The 21,619-nt window shown below is 46.0% G+C and overlaps 2 protein-coding genes and 1 pseudogene across 4 annotated transcripts in view; 1 reads left to right on the top strand and 2 right to left on the bottom strand.

Annotated features, from left to right (window-relative positions):
• The first annotated feature begins 626 nt into the window (after positions 1 to 626).
• Positions 627 to 19,738, top strand: BCL7B (BAF chromatin remodeling complex subunit BCL7B). Of its 2 annotated transcripts, none has more exons than XM_081257584.1 (6): positions 627 to 1,000; positions 4,394 to 4,502; positions 15,029 to 15,125; positions 17,321 to 17,491; positions 18,325 to 18,404; positions 18,661 to 19,738. In XM_081257584.1, exons 1-6 carry the CDS (start codon positions 735 to 737, stop codon positions 18,751 to 18,753), a joined length of 816 nt encoding a protein of 271 aa, XP_081113710.1. In that variant the 5' UTR covers positions 627 to 734; the 3' UTR covers positions 18,754 to 19,738. The 2 variants fall into 2 exon arrangements, with proteins under 2 accessions (XP_081113710.1, XP_081113711.1); XM_081257585.1 differs by having other exon boundaries at positions 633 to 1,000; positions 4,394 to 4,469.
• On the bottom strand, positions 13,016 to 15,022 carry LOC308629584 (glycine cleavage system H protein, mitochondrial-like; annotated as a pseudogene). The gene has a single exon. The product of its transcript is annotated as a glycine cleavage system H protein, mitochondrial-like (transcript).
• The window catches only part of HIP1 (huntingtin interacting protein 1), a 407,412-nt gene continuing 400,937 nt past the window's right edge, over positions 15,145 to 21,619 (bottom strand). The window contains exon 29 of the mRNA XM_081257580.1: positions 15,145 to 17,230. Within this exon, the coding sequence (XP_081113706.1) occupies positions 17,043 to 17,230 (188 nt within the window). The 3' untranslated portion in view covers positions 15,145 to 17,042. The remainder of the gene's footprint in view (positions 17,231 to 21,619) is intronic.

Below are 21,619 nucleotides of genomic sequence, written 5' to 3'. Positions count from 1 at the left end.
ACCACTACCGGTCCTCTGCCTGTTAGGAGCTGTGCTGCACAGCAGGAGGTGAGCAGGACGGGCGAGCGGGTGAAGCTTCATCTGCCGCTCCCCATCGCTCGCATTACCGCCTTAACCATCAACCCCCACCCCCGCCCCCGCCCCAGAAAAATTGTCTTCTATGAAACCAGTCCCTGGTGCCAAAAAGGTTGGGGACTGCTGATGTAGTGTCAAGGATGCACTAAGTGGCACCCCAGGATATCAGGGGAAGACTTGTCGTAGTTCAAACAGGATGTTGGAAGAGTAAGTGGTCATTAGGTGAAGAGACAGAATTCCAGGTGGGGAACAGATGTGTGCAAACGTTGGAAGGCATACTAAAGGTGTGAAATTCTCTGTAGTTGGAGCACAATGGTGTTATCTGGGGAGCTAGGGCCCCAGACAGGAGCGGCAGCAGGACAGGATGGTGCAGACCCTCAGTAACGTTAGGGTCAAGCCCATAAAATACAGGTTATGGCGGCAGCTCTGTCCAGAGGATTAAGATGCTCCCCTGGGAAAGAGCCTCCCACCACACCCTGCACACAGCACGTGCCACCAGCTCGCCCGCTTACCCAGGCCTGCTTGGAAGCTCACTGGACTCGGGGACGCCCAGGGAGGGGTGCCCAGGCCGGGACGCCCAGGGTGGGTCGACGAGGGCGGGGCGCGCTGGGTGGGACGCCCGGGGTGGGGCACCTGAGACTGGGCGCGCAGGCGCGCTGATGCCTCGAGCCCCATGGGGAGGGCGGGTGCGCGCGCTTCCTCGCGCACGCGCGCACGGAGGGGGTGACGGCCGCGGTGACGCTGTTTGCGCCTGGCGGGCGGCGGCGCGTGAGGCGCGCGATTCCCGGTGCCTTGGGAGCAGTGCCCCGGCCCCCGCCGCTCTCGTTGCCGTCATGTCGGGCCGGTCTGTCCGGGCCGAGACCCGCAGCCGGGCCAAGGATGACATCAAGAAGGTGATGGCGGCCATCGAGAAAGTGCGGAAATGGTGAGGGGCCAGGGCCGAGGGTGCTGGAGGGGGACGCCGGCCCAGGCCCAGAGCGGCGGTGAACTGGCGGGTGGGGTGGGAGCAGACCGGCGGGCGCTTGGGGGAAGGGGGGGCGGAGAAGGCGGGAGGAGGGTGCCGCTCGCGTCGGCGTGAGGTCAGAGGGCGCGCCAGCCGCAACCAATCAGCGGGTCGCCCGGCCAGCGGGTCCGCCCACCTGCCCTAGGGCAGCGCGGCGCCCGGAGGAGCTTCGGGCGTTTGGCGGCGCTCGGTCTTGGGTCCTGGTTCGCACACCGGTCCTGGCGCGGGCCCCGTCCCCGCGCCCGCCTGCCTCGGGAGCCTTTTGCGTTCTGAACTGTCCCGTATAATAGCTAACAATCTCTGAGAATTTCCCGTTGGCCAGACTGAGCGCTCTACGTATTAAGTCGTCTAAGTTAGGTGAGAGCTTCTCGGCAAACCTACATGCCCCGGGACCAAGTGGTTATTGGAATTAAAAGCCCTGTGTTTCGCCTCATACGGACCCACACGAGCGAGCTGGGTAGGCATTTTCTCTTTGTGGCCTGGGAGCTGTTAGTAGAGGAGTCAGGATCTACTCTTCATTTGGAAACGGCTCCTGTAGCGTTCGTTGCAGGCGCCGGTTGACCGCCTATTTTGTACCAGAAACAGTAATGCGTTATTACCTTCAATTTTCACAGCCAACTGTTTGCGCCAACTTCTTGAGTACTTTTCCTCTAGCTGATTACTAATAATAATTTTAAAGTCCGGGTAGGTGTTAGCTTCCTCCAGGAAGCCTTCTCCAAGTTCTCCTGCCCTTCACCCTCCACTCCCTTTATTATTATTTTTAAATTAATTTATTTTATTTTATTTATTTGTTTTTGGCTGTGTTGGGTCTTCGTTGCTGCGCGGGGGCTTTTCTCTAGTTGCAGCGAGCGGGGGCTACTCTTCCTTGCGGTGCGTGGGCTTCTCATTGCGGTGCGTGGGCTTCTCATTCTGGTGGGTGGGCTTCTCATTGCGGTGGCTTCTCTTGTGGCTCACGGGCCCTAGGCGCGCCGGCTTTAGTAGTTGTGGCCCACGGGCTTAGTTGCTCGTGGCATGTGGGATCTTCCCCCACCAGGGCTTGAACCCGTGTCCCCTGCATTGGCAGGCGGATTCTTAACCACTGCGCCACCAGGGAAGTCCCTCCACTCCCTTTAGGGTCATTACCTTGGACTTTATTTTCGTGTTTATTTGTCCATTTCTCTACAAGATCAAGTTCCTTAACTCTTTATCAATAGAGGCTTCATGGGCTTCCCTGGTGGCGCAGTGGTTGAGAGGCTGCCTGCCGATGCCGGGGACACGGGTTCGTGCCCCAGTCTGGGAGGATCCCACATGCCGCGGAGCGGCTGGGCCCGTGAGCCATGGCCGCTGAGCCTGCGCGTCCGGAGCCTGTGCTCCGCAACGGGAGAGGCCGCAACAGTGAGAGGCCCGCGTACCGCAAAAAAAAAATAAAAAATAAGGGCTTCATATATAGTTGGACTCATAAATACTAGTTAAATAATTAATGGTTTTTCCTCTCCAAATCTCATCCTTCTGGGTTTTTTTAGGAAACCTAAAAATGGGCATACCTTTCTCTTCTGGCCATCTCCGTCCTCACCTGCAACCTAGGGCAGATGAGCATATTCTCTCACCCAGAACTCTTGTACCAACTTCCCTATGATCTGCCTGCTTCAGGACTGGCTCATTCCCCAGTCCATTCATCACATTGTATTTTTATCAAGTGTGAATCTTCTAGCACTCCTCTGCTTGGGAAATAATGCTTCATTGATCTCTTCTTGCTCTTAGGATAAAGACCAAAGATGATCCTTCTTGCCCCACCAGACTGGTTCAAACTGCCCTCTTTCCCAAGATGCTGGCCATCTTTCAGTTGGGGCCACACTTCTGTTTCTGCTACCTGGTGTCCTTCCTTTACCCTCTCCTCCCCCTTGCCTGGTTAACTCCTAGTTCTGCTCTCCAGTTGCTTCCTCAAGGACACCTTTCAAGATCCCCAGTCTAAATCAGGTCCCCTACTGGAACTTTCCACAATTGTATTAGGTCGAACCATAAGATATCACCTGTATTTGCCTTTTTAACCAGCAGAAGCGGCAGTTTGATATGGTTAAACCTAGTGATTAGGTTTCTAACTGTGAGATGAGTTGTGTGATGTCTGTTTCCGGTTGGAATTTTGGGTCTGTGAGGGTCAGGACTGTGCATCTTGTTCCCTGTGTGCCCAAGACTTAGCATAGCGTCTTGAATATTAAATATTTTTTAGTAAATGAGGAATAAATGAGTGGCTTGTCCAGGAATGAATGAATGAATTAATTAATTAATTAATTAAATTCCAGGAATAAATGAGTGGCTTGTCCAGGAATTAATTCCAGTTTCCTAAGTCTTTAGTTCATTCTTCTTTCGGTTACATCATAGTCTCTACATTTCTGTGATGTCACCATTTGCTGAATAGCATCATCAATAGCAGCAGTAACAGCAGTTACTTTTTTTGCTTTTTTGTCCTCAAATTGGGATGCGAAACTTGCAGAAGTCATACTCCAGACTCCCCAACTCTGGCCGTTCATAATCTCCACTCCTATTCAACAACGTCACTTGCCTTTCCCTCCCCAGGTATGTGCGGGGTGGGGAGAACAACTACTCATTTTTTAAGGCTCATCTCAAAAATAACCTCTTCTGTAAAATGAAACCTTAAAGCAGTCTTTCCATGGCGGCTTGGCCTTCACCTCTTCCAGAAGCCAGTGTGAGGCTCAGGTCTGTTAGTTGGAAGCATCCTGTCCTGCTCCTGTGATTATTTTTAAATAGCATCGTGTTTCAATCCAGAGTTCCACAGGAGTCATAGGAGTTCTGCCTTCCATGGGATATCCTGGTCTTACTCTTTCAGCCTTCTTCTTGCCACCTTCATGTGTTACAATGATTTCTTTACTTATCTTTTCATTGCTATGAGCTCCCAAGAGAGGGACCCTATCTTATATATCCTTTATCTCCTATAGGGCCTTGTATATTAGGGCTTTATAAATATCAGTGGAATTGAATTAATTTGGGGGAAATAAAGAAGTTTATGCCAGATAGATACCTGAGTTTGAAAATGTGCTGATACTCTATACTGCTGTAGGCTGTGAGGAACAAAAGGTTTTGGTACACTATACATGAGCAAAGGTGGCAAGTAGAGGGTTCAGAGCCAAAGGCATTTGATAGCAAAGTGTTTCTGGAAGGGATGATTTTGTCCAGAAAGGTAAGGTATGATTTGACGGAGAGGAAGTTTAGAAAGCACTTAAGATTGAAGGAATGGTCTGCTGAGAAGTGGGAAAGCACAGTTATGATCAGAAAATCTATTTTATTGTTTATCAGTTCTAAGAAGTGTCTTTGTTTTAGGGAGAAAAAGTGGGTGACTGTGGGTGACACGTCCCTTAGGATATTTAAGTGGGTTCCCGTGACAGACAGCAAGGAGGTAAGTGTGGAAGAAAATCGAAACAACAAAAAGGTAACGTCTTCTTTCTTTCTTTGATTGCCTCTTAATTATAATGGAATGTATTTTCCCAGAATTGAGTGGAAAATACTTCAAGGCATCCTCTGTCATTGGTCCACACAAAGCCTCTTATTTTATTATTTCCCCCCCTTTATTCCCTTTCCTTAACCCATTCCTCTTTTCCAGGGCTTGGCAAACTACAGCCCAGGCCTGCTCCCTGTGATTCAATATAGTTTTATTTGAACACACCTATGCCTGTTTGTTTCCTTATTTGTGGCTGCTTTTGAGTTGTAATGGCAGAGCTGAGTAATTGCCGTAACACCTAATGGCCTGCAAAGCCCAAGATATTTATTATCTGGCCCTGTAAGAAAAAGTTTGTGGACTCCTGCTGCCCACTGTAGTTTATTACATCATGTGTTTAATATGTATATATGCCTTACTAATTCCTCTTCCATGGGTTTATTTGGACACCTGTATATTCTTTCTTTAAATTTTTGTCTGCATTGGGTCTTCATTGCTGCGCACGGGCTTTCTCTAGTTGTGGTGAGCGGGGGCTACTCTTCGTTGCTGTGGGCGGGCTTCTCACTGCGGTGGCTTCTCCTGTTGTGGAGCACGGGCTTTAGGCGTGCAGGCTTCAGTAGTTGTGGTGTGCGGGCTCTAGGGTGAGCGGGCTTTAGTAGCTGTGGTGCGCAGGTTCAGCAGCCGTGGCTCGCGGTCTCCAGAGCGCAGGCCCAGTAGTTGTGGCATACGGGCCCATTTGCTCCGCAGCATGTGGGATCTTCCCAGACCAGGAATGGAACCCGTGTCCCCTGCATTGGCAGGTGTATTCTTTTTGTTTGTTTGTTTGTTTGTTTGCGGTACGTGAGCCTCCCACTGTTGTGGCCTCTCCCGTTATGGAGCACAGGCTCCAGACGCGCAGGCTCAGCGACCATGGCTCACGTGCCCAGCCGCTCCGCGGCATGTGGGATCTTCTCAGACCAGGGCACGAACCCGTGTCCCCTGCATCGGCAGGTGGTGTCTCAACCACTGCGCCACCAGGGAAGCCCAGCAGGCTTATTCTTAACCACTGAGCCACCAGGGAAGTTCTGGACACCTGTATATTCTTGAAAAATACATAGCGTTGTTTCATATTTGTATTTTTTAAAAATTTGCATCTATATATAGCATTGTGCTATAAACCTCTATTCTCTTTTTGAGAACTCTGCATGTTTCTGTAATTGTAAATAAAATTATTATCATTACTCTTGCATTGTATTCTCTTATGTGCAGTGACCACATTTATCTATACATTCCGAGTGATAAACACCCAGATTTCTCCAACTCTTTTTTTTCCTGATTGTTTTGAAAAGATCTGAAATATAAAACACGTACAGAAAAGTATCTAAAACATATGTAGTATATAGTGAAAAAATATAAAGCTAATACCCTTGTAAAAACCACCTAGGTCAAAAAATAGACATTGCCAGCTCCCCCAGAAGGCTCTGTAACTCTTCCCAGCATCCCCCTCCCTCCCCTCTAGAGGAGATCACTCTCCTACTTTTGCTTTTACAACCACTTCCTTAGTCATTTGTAAACATTTTTTACTTTATATAAGCAGCATCATGAAGTATCTATTTTTGTATATCTTGCTTTTTTTGCCTAGTGTTATGTTTGTAAAATCATCCATGTCGTATTTGGAGCTGTTTGTTCCTTTTCATTGCTGTATGGAGGTGTTTTTTTTTTTTTTTTTAATTTAATTTAATTTTTATTTTTGGCTGCATCGGGTCTTAGTTGTGGCATGCGGGATGTTCGTTGAGGCACGCGGGACCTTTCGTTGTGGCGTGCGGGCTTCTCTAGTTGTGGCCCGTGGGTTTTCTCTTCTCTTGTTGTGACGCTCGTGCTCTAGTTGAGGTGCGTGAGCTCAGTAGTTGTGGCATGCGGGCTTAGTTGCCCCGTGGTATGTGGGATCTTAGTTCCCTGACCAGGGATCAAACCCATGTCCCCTGCATTGTAAGGTGGATTCTTTACCACTGGACCACCAGGGAAGTCCCTGTATGGAGTTTTATTATAGGACTGTACCATAATTTATCTTTCTTATTCTCCTGTAGATGAATATTTGGGTTGTTCCCCATTTGGGATAATAGGAACAATGTTCCTGTGACATTCTTATTCAGTATGTGGGTCAACACATGCATGGGTTTTCCTAGGATATATTCCTAGGAGTAGAATAGCTAAGTCTTAGGATATGTGTATTTTGACCTACACTAGCGACTACCAAACTAGTTTCCAAAGTGATTGTACCAGTATATATTCTTAACAGCAATATGAGTTCTCACTGCTCCAAATCCTCATCAACAGTTGGTATAGTTAGACTAAATGTATTAAGATATCTCATTGTGGTTTTAATTCGGTGATTAATGATGTAATTACTAATGAGATGGAGAACCTTTTCAGCATCCTTTTGGATTTCCTCTTTTTTTTTTTTTTTTTTTTTGCGGTACGCGGGCCTCTCACTGTTGTGGCCTCTCCCGTTGCGGAGCACAGGCTCCGGATGTGCAGGCTCAGCGGCCATGGCTCATGGGCCCAGCCGCTCCGCGGCATGTGGGATCTTCCCAGACTGGGGCACGAACCTGCGTCTCCTGCATCAGCAGGCGGACTCTCAACCACTGCGCCACCAGGGAAGCCCTGGATTTCCTCTTTTAAGAAGTTCCTATTGTCTGTTTGGCTGTGGTCTTTTTCTTAGGACTTGTAGGGATTCTCTGTGTTGTGGACACATACTCTTTATTGATTAAATACTATCTGTATCTGTACCTTTTTCCATTCCATGGCTTGTCTTTACACTCCGTTTATGCAGGCTTGAGTAACAGAAGTTTTTGTTTTTTTTTCCCCCAGTACGCGGGCCTCTCACTGTTGTGGCCTCTCCCGTTGCGGAGCACAGGCTCCGGACGCGCAGGCTCAGCGGCCATGGCTCACGGACCCAGCCGCTCCGCGGCATGTGGGATCTTCCCAGACCGGGGCACGAACCCGCGTCCCCTGCATCGGCAGGCAGACTCTCAACCACTGTGCCACCAGGGAAGCCCTGTTTTTGTTTTTTTAATTTTATTTTTCGCTTCATTGGGTCTTCATTGCTGTGAGCAGGGGCTACTCTTTGTTGTGGTGCGCGGGCTTCTTGTGGTGGCTTCCCTTGTTGCAGGGTGCGGGCTCAGTATTTGTGGCTCACAGGCTCTAGAGCGCAGGCCCAGTAGTTGTGGTGAATGGGCTTAGTTGCTCCGCTGCATGTGGGATCTGCTTGGACCAGGGATCGAACCCGTGCCCCCTGCATTGGCAGGCATATTCTTAACCACTATGCCACCAGGGAAGTCCCGAGTAACAGAAGTTTTTACTTTTAATGTAGACAAAATAATCTTTTACTTTATAATTGGTGCTTTTAAATGTCTTAAATCTGTTCCTTCTTTGAGGTCACAAAGATATTCTTCCATATAGTCTTCTACAATCTTGTTATCCTATTCCCATTTATAACACACCTGGAGTTGATTTTCGTGTATTTTGAGTTGTAGAGGTTAGGTTGGAGACCATGTTTTATATTACTAGGCAACCCTGCCTCCTCTTTTTTTTTTTTTTTTTGTGGTACACGCACCTCTCACTGTTGTGGCCTCTCCCGTTGTGGAGCACAGGCTCCGGACGCGCCCGCTCAGCAGCCGTGGCTCACGGACCCAGCCGCTCCGCGGCATGTGGGATCTTCCCGGACTGGGGCACGAACCCATGTCCCCTGCATCGGCAGGTGGACTCTCAATCACTGTGCCACCAGGGAAGCCCTAATTTTTGTGTATTTTGAAGTAGGGGCCCAATTTCGTTTTTTTTCCATGTGGATATGCATTTGTCCCACCACTTGAAAAGACTGTTTTCCTCCTGCTCTGTAGAACCAACTTTGTCGTGTTCCAAGTGTCTGAATATGGGTCTGTTTGTGTGTGTTGCCTCCAGCTTTTTTTGGTAGCACAGATGACTCTGGTGGACATCCCTTAAACCATTGTCCTTGAGGACTTGTGGGAGTTTTTCTCTGGATTAGATGCCCAGGAGTGAGATTGCTCTGTTACTGGCTGTACATACATGATTGTTTGTACTAGATGCTGGCTGTCAGATCTGTCTCCTGAATAGCTGCACCCAGATAGTTAGTACACTTCCCCAGTTGTGTCACAGGGCTCCCATTTCCCACATCTTCAGCAACATCTGATATTATCTAACTCCTAATTCCGAAATCCTGCCAATCTGATAGACGTAAAGTGGTATCTCTTTGTTTATTTTGCATTTCTCTGAACACTAGGGAGATTGACAATTTTATCTCTTCAGATTTCCTTTTTATTCATTTAGATTTCCTCTTTTCTGATTTCTTTTTTTTTTGCCCTGAGGCTTGCGGGATCTTAGTTCCCCAACCAGGGATTTAACCCCGACCCTCGGCAGTGAAAGCACAGAGTCCTAACCACTGGACTGCCAGGAAATTCCCCTCTGATTTCTTGTATTTTCCTTATTCTTGTATTGGGTTTCCTCTTTACTCTTCTGATTTGCATGGCTTCTTTGATTGATATTCTAGATATTCTAGAAGATACCGTGTCTTCTTTTGATTTGTATTTCCCTGGTATGTCTTATAATTCTGTCTTTCCCCGTTTTACATTTTTCTGCTTATTGGGCATATTGGGTTTAGCTGTGGGTGACAGAAAACTCAAAGTAGTAATGGTTTTAAAAAGTTTTATTTTATTCTTAGAGGAACAGAAATATGCAGTCTAGGACTGGTGTGGCACTTCCACTCTAAGAGTCCCCAGGGACCCAGGTTTCTTGCAACCTTTCTGTTCCTTTTTTTTTTTTTTCGCGGTACGTGGGCCTCTCACTGCTGTGGCCTCTCCCATTGCGGAGCACAGGCTCCAGACGCGCAGGCTCAGCGGCCATGGGTCACGGGCCCAGCCGCTCTGCGGCATGTGGGATCTTCCCGGACTGGGGCACGTACCTGTGTCCTCTGCATCGGCAGGTGGACTCTCAACCACTGTGCCACCAGGGAAGCCTCTGTTCCTTTTTTTAAAAAATAAATTTATTTATTTATTTTTGGCTGGATTGGGTCTTCGTTGCTGCGCGTGGGCTTTCTCTAGTTGTGGCGAGCGGGGGCTACTCTTCGTTGCAGTGTGTGGGCTTCTCATTGCGGTGGCTTCTCTTATTGCAGAGCATGGGCTCTAGGCCCACAGGCTTCAGTAGTTGTGGCGTGTGGGCTTAGTTGCTTCGCGATATGTGGGATCTTCCCAGACCAGGGCTCGAACCTGTGTCCCCTGCATTGGCAGGTAGATTCTTAACCACTGAGCCATCAGGGAAGTCCCACCTTTTTTTTTTTTTTTTTTTAATAATTTATATTTAAGAGAGTAATGGTTCTATTCATTTTACTTTATTTCTATCCTGGTAAAATACACATATCATAAAATTTACCATCTTAACCATTTTTTAAGTGTACAGTTCAGTAGTGTTGAATACATTCACTTTGTTGTGTAATCCATCTCCAGAACTCTTCATCTTGCAGAGGTAAACTCTATACGCATTAAACAATTGCCCATTTTCCTCTGCTTCATGTTTGACCTTGTATCCAAGTTTGAGCTCCAGCCATCATTCAACACATTCAAGTTCAAGGCAGCAAGAGAGTGGAAGGATGGGCAAATGGTATTTTCATGAATTTAAGGAGTTTCCCAGAAGTCTCCTCAGGACGTGTATGCTAGCTATGTGTGTTCATAATAGCTGTGGCACCATTTAGGGGCCGGAAAGGCCGTGAAAATGTCACCATCTAAACATTCTACTTACATGGACAAGGATTTCTGCCATGATACACTTTCTTTTTTCTCTTCACCTCATGATGACTAGACAAATTTTCTTCTGATTTGAAAGTTCCACATTTTATTTTTAATTTTTTTATTGGCTATCTCTAACCTAAAAAGAGTTATACTTAATATTTTTCTGTATCAGTGTATAAAGCTTATCAAAATCTGTGTTTCCCCTCTGAGCCTGAACACATTTTTAACCACCCCTGGTCTCTACCCCCGCCCCCCACTTTCATTCCTGCCCTCTCCTTAGTTTTGAATGGAATTTCAGGTCAGATATTCTGTTCAGATATTTCTGTTTTTACAGACATTTCTTGTTTTAGTCATTGCTTAATTAGACAAAGTAAACATTACTAATTATTTACTAACCCTTTGTACCTATTTATTATTGCTTTCTCTTAGATTAATTTCTTTTCTTGCTGGAATACACCCTTCAAGGATTTTGCCAAAGAGGACTTGTGTGGAGAAAACTTTTGATGTGGAGAAAACTTTTGATCATCTTGATCAGCCAACCATCTTCATAACATACTTTCATGTTTAATTGATCATTTTACCTGTATATGAAATTCTAGGTTAAAAATTATTTTCTTTCAACATTTTGAAACTATTACTCAGTTGTTGTGCTTCTAGTTTTCTGTTGAGAAATCTGATGTCAGTCTAATTCTTGATTTCTTTGTAGGTGATTCTTTTGTATTCCTGGAAACTTTTAGAATTTCTTCTGTTTGACCTGGAACTTCTGTAAGAATATCCTATAATGTGAACATCTAGCTTCATTTCTTAACTTTTAGTTTGTTTCATCTCTTTATTTTGTCCTCATATATTCTGACTTCTCAACCCAGGGTTTGCTCATTAATCTTTTCTTCAGCTCTATTTCTGCTAATAAACTCGTTCACTTAATTGTTTTTTCTTTTTTTCCACACTGCGCAGATGGCTTGTGGGATCTTAATTCCCTTCCCAGGGATCAAACCTGGGCCCCAGGCAGTGGAAGCGTGGAGTCCTAACCACTGGATTGCCAGGGAATTCCCTCATTCACTTAATTTTTATTTTGAACGAGTTTATTATTCATACCAAATTTCCTTTGTTGTTGGTTGTTCAAAACAACTTTCCAGTGTCATCCTTATCTTTCTGAGGAGATTTGCTATGTTTTATTTCAATTTTTCTGTCCCTCTAGTCTGCTTCTTCCGGTATAGCTTGTTCTGTTTATTGTCTTTCATGGTGCTTGTTTTCCTCCAGTGTCTGGTTAGTTTTTTCTGTGCACTCATCTTTTATTCCTTTTGAGTCTGAGCTGCATTGGCTAGAAATGTGTAGAAATGAGGCTTTGTGTTCCCTCCTCTAAATGGATTTAGGGGATGGGATTAGCCTCAGGGTTCAGCCTTTCCCTTTTCCCCTCTCTCATCTTCCCCTGTGTCTCAGGGAACTCCCTAGTACCAGTCTTCCACGTGCTGCCTTTATCTGGGAGCAGCCGTCCTTGTCCAGCCCAAGGAGCTGGTGTGAAAGTTAGGGGGGCTCTGGAGTCACCCTTTGTTTTTCATCTAACCCTGGCTCTGGTGATGCCAATACCCATAAGGGTCAAAGGTTAGGCTGCTAGCTCTCTTGGGTAGTGTGTACATATGGGGGAACCCCCCACATGTACAGCAACCCCCTCCCCATTTCTCACATATAAGACCCTGGCCCTTTCCTATTTCAAGTTCTCCTGCCCAGGACTCAGCTCCTTTTGTCTCTCCGAAGGGCTTCTTACAGTGTTTGTGTTGGTTTCTGAGCTGGGCCCTGAGGTCCATCGGTTTATGTACCTTCCAGTGGTCCATGATAGTGTGCCATCTTCTAAGGTACTAGCATAGACCAGTTAGGTTAGGAAAAATAGAAAATGACCAAATTGGTAAAGAAAAAAATGTGAAGGACATAAGGGAGTGGGGCACTGCTGATGGGAGAGTAAATTGGGACAAACTTTCTACAGGTGAAGTTGATCATATATGTATACTTAAAAGCTTAATTAACCAGATGGTGGGAATCCTTTCACAGTGTATATGTATATCAAATTAACCCAGGGTATGCTTTAAATATCTTACAATTTTATTTGTCAGTTATACCTCAGTAAAGCTGAGGGGGAAAAAACTTTCAGAATATTTATGCCTTTGATCTAGAAGTTTTATCTCTAGAAATTTATCCTCAGGACATAATCATGATGTGTACAAGGTACATCTATAGTGTTGAGCATCACAATATTATTGTTCGTGGTATTTAAAAATTGCAAGCAAAATGAAGATCTTATTGTAGAGAATTCATTAAGTTATTGTGCACCTGTATATTGTAAAGCTTTGTAACCATTATAAAAGATGGTATAGAAGATTATTCAATGGCAAAGAAAAAAATTTTTTTTTAGGAAGTTGCATATTTTATTATTAAACTGTTTCTTATTTTCCTGCAAGGCTGTTGCTTCACTGTATAAAAATAGCACAAGCAAACACAGTATATTGCAAAATTAAGATAGTAATTTCTTAATTGGACACTATACAACTAACAAACTTTTCTCCACTGCCATTTATTTCCAGTGGCAAGTTCATTGAGTCTTTTGACCTAAATCGAGGGATGGCTGTAAGCAAGTTACTATATATATATATATATATATATATATATATATGGTTAAGATAACAATGTTATCCTTGAATTACATAATTTTTATAACTAGTTTTGCCACAGATAATTTATTTAGGGGTTCCATTTTCACTCCTCAATAGATTTTATATATTTCTCATATGCTTCCTCACTCATTAGTTCATCTAGTTCTGAAGGCTTACTGAGTGTCATCTTGATCAGCAAACCATCTTCATAACAAGATTTGTGGACAAGTCCAGGATTTTCTGCTAGGGCTTCATTCATTTCTGTTACATCTCCTGATAGAGGAGAGTGGAGTTCACCCACAGCTTTCACACTTTCCAAAGCACCAAATTCCTCTTGTTTGTTCAATTTTGTCCCAACTTCAGGCAGACTGCAGTAAACAACATCTCCCAAAGCTTCCTGTGCAAAATTGCTGATTCCCACTGTTCCAACACCGTCTTCTGTTGTTACCCACTCATGTTTGTCTGTGAATTTACAACCCGACAGCAGAGCGGGTCCGGTGCGCAGCGCCCGGTCGGCGCCCGCCCGCAGTCCCCAGGGCCGCAGCGGGCAGGGTGTGTTGGGCGCAGAGGTGGCACGCAGGCTGCAGACCGCAGACCGCGGCCCGCACGCTCCACACCACTCGCAGCGCCATGTTCGCAGAGAAAAATGTTTTTAATATGGTGAATGGGGGAAGGGGAGCAAGTTATAATGCTGAATCATGAGCCATTTTCATACAGTTGTATGTATAGGTTGTCTCTGGTTGTACAGGTGATTTTTCATTTCTTTTTCTGTATTTTCAGAATTTCTTATAGTGAATGCATATTTTATATGAGCACAGAATCATTAAAATAAAGATAAATGAGAGATCAGAAAAAAATAATGATAAAGCCAAATGTTGGCATGGGTGCCGTGATGCTCGTACTCCAAATATATTGCCAACCTCCTTGTAGAGAGTGGTGAGTGAGCCACAGAATATTTTAAGAAAAATATGTTTAGTTTATACTTTTTGATCTAGAAGGAATTTTTTTTGTGAATTTAGTCACATAATCCAGGAAAAAGTGAAAGTTGAGCATTGTGGGCTTATTCCTACTAGCAACAAACAAAGACAGTCCTAAATCAGGTAAAGCTAAATGTCCACTAGTTGAGTAGTGATTAAGTGATTATGATATCTGGAATATTGTGCAGCTAGTAAAAATTATGTTTATGTAGCCTCTGCAGTAAAATGGTAAAGTGTAATTACATTAAAATTATGTCTGTATATGAAAAAATGAAGGGAAGGACTGCATATATGTGTACAGTTGATTTATTGCCGAGCTAGCATTGAGAGTATTAAGAAACACTAAGTTGTATTACTAGTACAATGCACGTACAATAAATAGGCAAGTATAAAAAGTATGAATTAGTAAATTTGAGATTATTCAGATTTGAACTTTTGGCTGTTGGGATGCTCTCATTTGCAAATGCTTGGATTGATGGTTTTCTGTCCTGTGGATTATTTCCTTGTTTGTTGCAAGCTAGTGCTTACCTTCCCACTGTGGTTCCCCCACATGTGTAACCTGCATCCTGCTTGAAGGCAAAGGTGGACGTGGGAGATCATTTTGAGTGGATGTGGTGGATTGGTGAGGAATAGAGCTAGCAGGGGCCCCTTGTCCTGTCACTGCTTGTGTTACATATAAAGTGACTCCTTCCTTTGTCCAGTCAGAGGTCCTTTCTTCTTTCACTTTTTTTTCTTCCCTGCTGTGCTACTAAAACAGGGATCTTTCTCAAATGGGTATTTTGTGTTTCTCACCCATGCATGTAGGGAAGGACTGGATAGAGCATTCTCATCAGGGCAGAAAGCAGAAGAGTCCTACAGGGAGCTCTAGTGGAAGATATGTATCTGCCTCTCACTTGCGATTCATGATATTAGCACTGGAAGGGTCCATTTTACTGACAGAGACACTGAGGCCTGGGGACACCTTGTCCAGGATCCTGTTATTCCTCGGGTCCTGGATTCTGAAACCGCTGTTGTTCCTCCTGTTCCTAATCCAGACCTCTCTGGTGTCTCAACACCTTCTCTCTCTCTGTGAGTCTTCTGCTTGGCTCTGTCATATTCCTCTTTTTTTCCTTTTCTAGAAAGAAAAGTCAAAATCGAACAGTTCAGCAGCCCGGGAACCTAATGGCTTTCCCTCTGATGCCTCAGCCAATTCCTCTCTCCTTCTTGAATTCCAGGGTGAGTTGCATCCATATGTCTTCCTTGCAGGAAAATGAAAATTTAGATGACCCATTAATAATCAGAAGAGTAGTCTGTGTGTCATTTCAGTGCCTGCTGTTTTGCTGGTATCTTCCTGGGCACTTTATGGAAGGCTTTTCATTTAAACCTCACAATAACCCTGCAAGAGAGACGACAGTCTCCTCACTTTCCAGTTACGGAAACTGAGGCTCAGAGAGGTGAGGTTACATATCTAAAGTCACATCACTTGTAGGTGGCAGACCCCATGGTGGGTCCTGGTTTTCTGGATCAGAAGCTCTTTTCTTTAGACTGTGTATTTGATGAGAGTGCCTCAGAGGAGACCCCCCGCCCCATGCCGGGCATCTGCCTATCCTCCCTTAGCCCAAGCTCTGCCTCCTAAACCAGTCTTCGGTAGACGTCCGGCCTGAGTCAGCACTACACTCATAACATCACCTTTTATACCTGTGTGGCACCTACTGTTTATGAAGCACTTTCACTTCAGTTTCTCATTTTTATCTTTACATTAGCCTGTGATATAAACCAGGCAGTTATCGTCATCCCTGTTTCAGAAAACTGATGCTTGGAGAAGAAAAGTATTTGCCTAAGCAGAAGAGTGACAGAGCTTTATTCTTTTTTGTGATAAAATGCTACTTCCATTTCAGTATAGAAGGTGGTGGTCATTGTAGGATAAAGACTGGAAAGGGCTTACAATTTTCTTTTCGGAACTAGACTGGGAGTGACCAGGTATCCCCTCCTCACTTCTCCCCCAACCCCTGCAAGGTCAGTGTGGTACAGGAAGAGAATACAAGGGAAATGTTCTCTAGCTGTGTGAGATGTTCCATCATAAAGCTCTGGGAGACAATGGGAGGCTCCATTTCCTCAGTCTGGGCACTATCTCATCCTTTTCATTCATTGAACATTTAATGAACTCCTACTGTGTGCCAGGTACTGTGTACTGCACTGGAGATTCAAGGGCCAGTAAGCCACAGAGCCTGCCTGCGCAGAGTGTAATGGAGGGAGACTGGTGTGTAATATAGTAAACGCAGGTGTGCCCAGGAAACAGCAGGAGCATAAAAGAGAGGGTGGTCATTTCCACCCAAGGGAGCCTGAGACACGAGGCTCTGTGGAGGAGGTGATGCCTGAGCTGAATGTTGGCATGTCTAGAGGCTTTGCAGGAAGACCGGAAAGAGCATGTCATAGCAGACACTGGTACTTGAAGCTGCTCTTAGGTTAGAGTCCAGTTTGGCAGGAGCCAGGGTGCATGGGGAAGAACAGCAGGCGGTGAGCCTGGAGATCAGAAGGGAGTTTGTAGGTTGGGATAGGGCCATCTCATGGGCAGTGGGGAACCGACAAGGGTTTAGAAAGATCACTCTGGCAGTGGTATGAGGTCCAGTGGGGGTGCCTGAGACTGCGGGAAGGGCAGTTGGGTAGCTGTGGCTGGAGGCCAGGCGAGAGATCATGAGGGCTGAGCTGAGGCCACGGGAGAGGAAGGAATGGGCACAGGCTGAGTCAGGGCAGTGGGTGGGGCAGATTTGGTGACTGGCTGCTGGAGGTCAGGGAGAGGAAGGCCCTGCTGACTCTGTGTTTTTAACTTAGGTGGTGACTTTAAGCCTTCAGACAGCGCTTCCCAGGTGGGATCCCACGGTCCTTGAGGCGGTGAGATGGAGCCTAGGCAGGTGCAAGGGCCCGAGCTGACCACCTCCAGACACTGTCACCCTCCTTCAGACAGCCGAGAATAGCAGACAGACTATCATTTTCTACACCTCTTGTATTGTGAGAAAGGTTGAGAGGCACAGATGTGTTCCTCCCTTCACTGCACAGTGGGAAAATACCAGGTCCCAGCTGTAACTGGTGGATAATAAAGAAGGGATTAATAAGCATATCTTGACCTTCCTGAAATATAAATGTTGCATAAACTTAAAGATTCTGGCTGCATCTTGTGGTGCTTAGAATATGTGTCATAAAATAGAACATGCTTAAATTAACCAATTTAGACTCTTGTTGGTAAGTTGCAGTGCACAGAAGCCCCGAGAATGTCTGCCTTTGGTTCAGGGGCTGTTTACAGCCGTCCGTGATCATTGTGTGCCTGGCTGTGTCCATGCTGTCTGTAGAGACACCAGGCCCTTGGCTCTGTACTGAATTACTCTCAGAAGTGACCACCCTCAGCTGTTGCCTTTGTCATGTTTGGTTTTCAGATGAAAACAGCAACCAGAGTTCCGTGTCTGATGTCTATCAGCTCAAGGTGGACAGCAGCACCAACTCGAGCCCCAGCCCCCAGCAGAGCGAGTCCCTGAGCCCAGCGCACACCTCCGACTTCCGCACAGATGACTCCCAGCCCCCCACCCTGGGCCAGGAGATCCTTGAGGGTGAGTCTCTGTTGGCCCACGATGAGCGTCTTGGAGGGGCCTTGCTCTTGCTCTTGATGTTTCTCTTCTTTTTTTTTTTTTTTTTTTTTTTTTTTTTTTTTGCGGTACGCGGGCCTCTCACTGCTGTGGCCTCTCCCGTCACGGAGCACAGGCTCCGGATGCACAGGCTCAGCGGCCATGGCTCACGGGCCCAGCCGCTCCGCGGCATATGGGATCCTCCCAGACCGGGGCACGAACCCGTATCCCCTGCATCGGCAGGCGGACTCTCAACCACTGCGCCACCAGGGAGGCCCCGATGTTTCTCTTCTTTAGAGTCACAGGTTAGAGAAGTTGCCCCAGAGCTGGCAGCTTCAAGCCACTTGTCAATTGTTTGAGGCTATTTTGGGAATGGTTGTATTTTCCCCTTTCACAGAATGAAGAAAGAAAACAGCAACACAACTGAGCGCCAGGCTCTCTGTAAGGAAGGCACTTTTCATATTTGATGCCTGGTATGATTCTCTCAAAAACCCCATGAAATGGCAGCTGTTATCTCCATTTTACAGATGAGGAAGTAGTCTTAGAAAAGTTCAGTTGCTTGGCCATGATCACAGAGCTGGTAACTTGTGGAACTGTGTGTCTCATTTCATTCCTTCTAACTTCAGAGCTCGTGCTCTTTGCACTAGATGCTGCAAATTTCTTCTTACAATGTATATTGATTCTGCGGCTTGTGTTGCCTCTTCACCAAGGCGTCTCCACATAGCTCGCAGGAACACTCCCCCAGCTTGGGGCAGAGATTCCACAGGAGTCTCCTGCCTCAGGAGGCCCTGCAGCTACGCCCACCTTTGCTTTTGCAGAGCCCTCCCTGCCCGCCTCAGAAGTTGCTGATGAGCCTCCCACCCTCACGAAGGAAGAACCAGTTCCATTAGAGACGCAGGTAAGGAGGTGCTTTGGGTTTCCCAGTTTCTAAGAAAAAAGTAAGGGCTCTGTTAATGTGCACTGGCGCTATAGCACGGGATGTGCTGTAGTTGGGAAGGCAGCACGGACGCTGGGCTCCAGGTTATAAGGTAGGGGAAGAGGTTTGGTTATCTGTGAGACAGTGGGGGGTGGACTTCTGGGTTGTAAATTAGGGTGGAAGGGGAGGTCTGGTTCAGAGGGATGGCCCTGTGATTCCATGCTCTGGCTGCTTCTAGATTGCTGAGGAAGAGGAAGACTCAGGTGCGCCTCCCCTGAAACGCTTCTGTGTGGACCAGCCCGCAGTGCCGCAGACAGCGTCAGAAAGCTAGCACCACCCTGGCACCCTTCGCCTCCTGGCCCCAGGCCTCTCTTGCATTCTGGTTCTGGCTGTGCTGTGCTGCTGGGCTAAGGGCAAGCACTGGGCTCCAGAGCCTGCACATAGGAGCCTTCTGGGCTGGAAGGCTGACATAGGACTGGGGGTCGTAACGTCATCTTCCCGTCCCTGGCACCTGTGTCTGCTTGATCCTGAGAAGAGGAGCACTCCTGTCCTTTTTGCACCCCAAGTAGGCTGGAGCATCGGCCACTCCAGGGTTCATCTGTCACCTCCAGGTAGCAGTTTCTGCTCCGGAACCTCTGGACTGAGCTGCTGGTGCTTCTACAAGAGGAAAGAGATGTGGAAGGCATCCTCTGGAGAAGAGAGTGCCTAGGGCTTACTTGAATGGAATGGAGACTGTAAATTCATGGACTTTCCCATAGGGCTAGGGGCCCTGTAGGCTGCTGTTGGAGAATGCCTGAGTAGACTCCGGAGGCAAGGGAAGGGCTTCGCTCCATGAGAGGGTGGAAAAGTCCATATAGATTTCTTGCTATCCTGGCACTTCTGCCCATTCCTGAGGTTATCCTGCCTCTCATGGGCTCTCTGGCTGCTGACAGTCCTTTGTCCCCAACTGTAACCGTCCCCTTCCCCAACACACGCGTGCGCGCGCGCACACACACGCACGCGCAGCTTTTGTTGTTTCCACCTGGACATTTCATTCCAGCATCCCCTGCCTCCTGCCACGGTCCCCAGCACTCCTGCCGCAAACTCTGCCCCAGCGAGAATTTGAGGTTTGACAACAGCACCCATTCTCACAGTACTCCTTCAGCTCAGACTTTCTAGAAAGTTCCCTTTTCTTTGAAATCTGCATGTTTAATTGAACCTCGTGATTTTATTTTTTGTTTCAAAAAAGTTTAAGAAAATGGAAATGGGCAACAGTGAGTGAAGACATATTTTAGCACCGAATAGAATATTTTTAAAATTAAACTATTTGAAATATGTCTTGTTGGTAGCTGAGTGCTTCATTCTTGAAGGTTGTGGAGGGCAGGGGCTGGGGGGCGTGGTGGCTGAGTGCTAGCGAAGTCATTGTGAGCTGGGCCCTGCCAATTGTCTTCACTCCCACAGAGTGACTTTCTGATGAAAATGATTTGGAGACTCCATTTGAAGTTGTAATGTGCTTGGAATTATACTTCTGTCCCTGTGTGACATGAAAACCTGTGTACCTGTGTAAGATGAAAACCTGTGTACACTGTACAGCTCTAGGTCCTTAGGAGGCTGACTTTAGTTCTTTAACTTTTTTTTATTATGGTAAAATACACAACCATAAAACGTACCATTTTAACCATTTTAAAGTGCACAGTTCAGTGGCACTAAGTACATTCACAGCATTGCGCAGTCATCACCACTGTCCAGCTCCAAACATTTTCATCACTTCAAACAGAAACCCATACCCTTTAAGCCCTCACTCCCCATTTGCCCCTCCCCCGAAGGCCCTGGCTATCACAAGTCTGCTTTTTGTCCATGGGTTCCTTTTTGCTCCCGATTCCAAAGGAAAACAGTCATGGTGGAAAAGAATTCTACATTCTGTATCTCCAAGAATTTCATTTCCTGGACTTCCCTGGTGGCGCAGTGGTTAGGACGCCACGCTCCCAATGCAGGGGGCCTGGGTTCAGTCCCTTGTCAGGCAACTAGATCCCACATGCCGCAGCTAAGAGTTCACATGCCACAACTAAGGAGCCCACGTGCCACAACTTAAGGAGCTGGCGCAACCAAATTAAATAAATATTTTTTTAAAATTTCATTTCTGTATTCCCTAAAGTGATTCCTCTCATTTCTCTTAGGGGCTCCAGGTGTCATGGATGGAACTAGAATCCTAGTTAATTCTGTTGCCTTTTTTTTTGTCATCTCTAGTTGGTTTTCTCGTCATCTTTAGTTGGTTATTTCTTAAAAATTTAACAGGTACTAAAAAACTTTAATGTCACAGATATTAGAATCATATATGGTACATGAAGTATGTCTTAATTTGTTTAAACAAAGGAAGCTATTGAAAGTATAATAACCAAGAGACCATAAAAAGTGACCAGGCAAATTTTGGAAAAGAATCAAACAGAGGATCCTTTTAGTGGGGAATAGTATTTAGAAACCTAGATAAACCTAGTTTTGCTGAAGAGGAAGGAGCCTGAGGGAAGAAACAGAAACACAGGACAGACTGTGGAGGGCCTTGAAGGTCACGTCATGGAGTTTGGTTTGACTCTGTTGCCTTTAGGGAGCCAACCATTAGAAGCCAAGAACAGGGGAGTGACATAGCAAGATGCCATGGAGAGGAAAGAGAGGGAGGCAGGGGGACAAGTTGGAAGGACCCTGCCAACCTTATCCAGATATGTTTGCACTTATCAAGAGGAGACTTACAGTTCTGTGAGTTTGAGGATAGAACAGCGATAGGTACATGGAAAACAAAGTAAAATACATGAGGCAAACCAGGGGAAACGAAGAAAGGAAATGCAATCAGTTCACCATGTGGATCATCTGTGAATAATTCATAATCATAAGTTATACACTGACTATTGATTGAACTATTGCAACATAATTATGTTTGTATACATGTATGGTGTTTCTGGGAGATATAAGAGGGCTAAGTTCTCATCTTCCACTGACGAAAGTCAACAGCTAACATTGAAACTGAAAAGCTAAAAAAAACAGCAATATATATGTTATTTAGAAATAGGGAGGTAAATACCAGAGGAAACAGCTTAATGTATTGAAAATGGATGCCTGGGGGAAGCAGGAAGTGGATGGGGGAGAGCACTGCAGGGCTGCTTTTTGTAGAACTATTTGTTTTCTGAACTCCGTTTATATGTTTCCTTTTTGGAACCATGTCCATT

The sequence above is a fragment of the Mesoplodon bidens genome, assembly GCF_964165515.1.
Source record: "Mesoplodon bidens genome assembly, chromosome: 15".
NCBI classification, from domain to species: domain Eukaryota; kingdom Metazoa; phylum Chordata; class Mammalia; order Artiodactyla; family Ziphiidae; genus Mesoplodon; species Mesoplodon bidens.
This window is presented reverse-complemented; position numbering and strand designations above follow the sequence as displayed.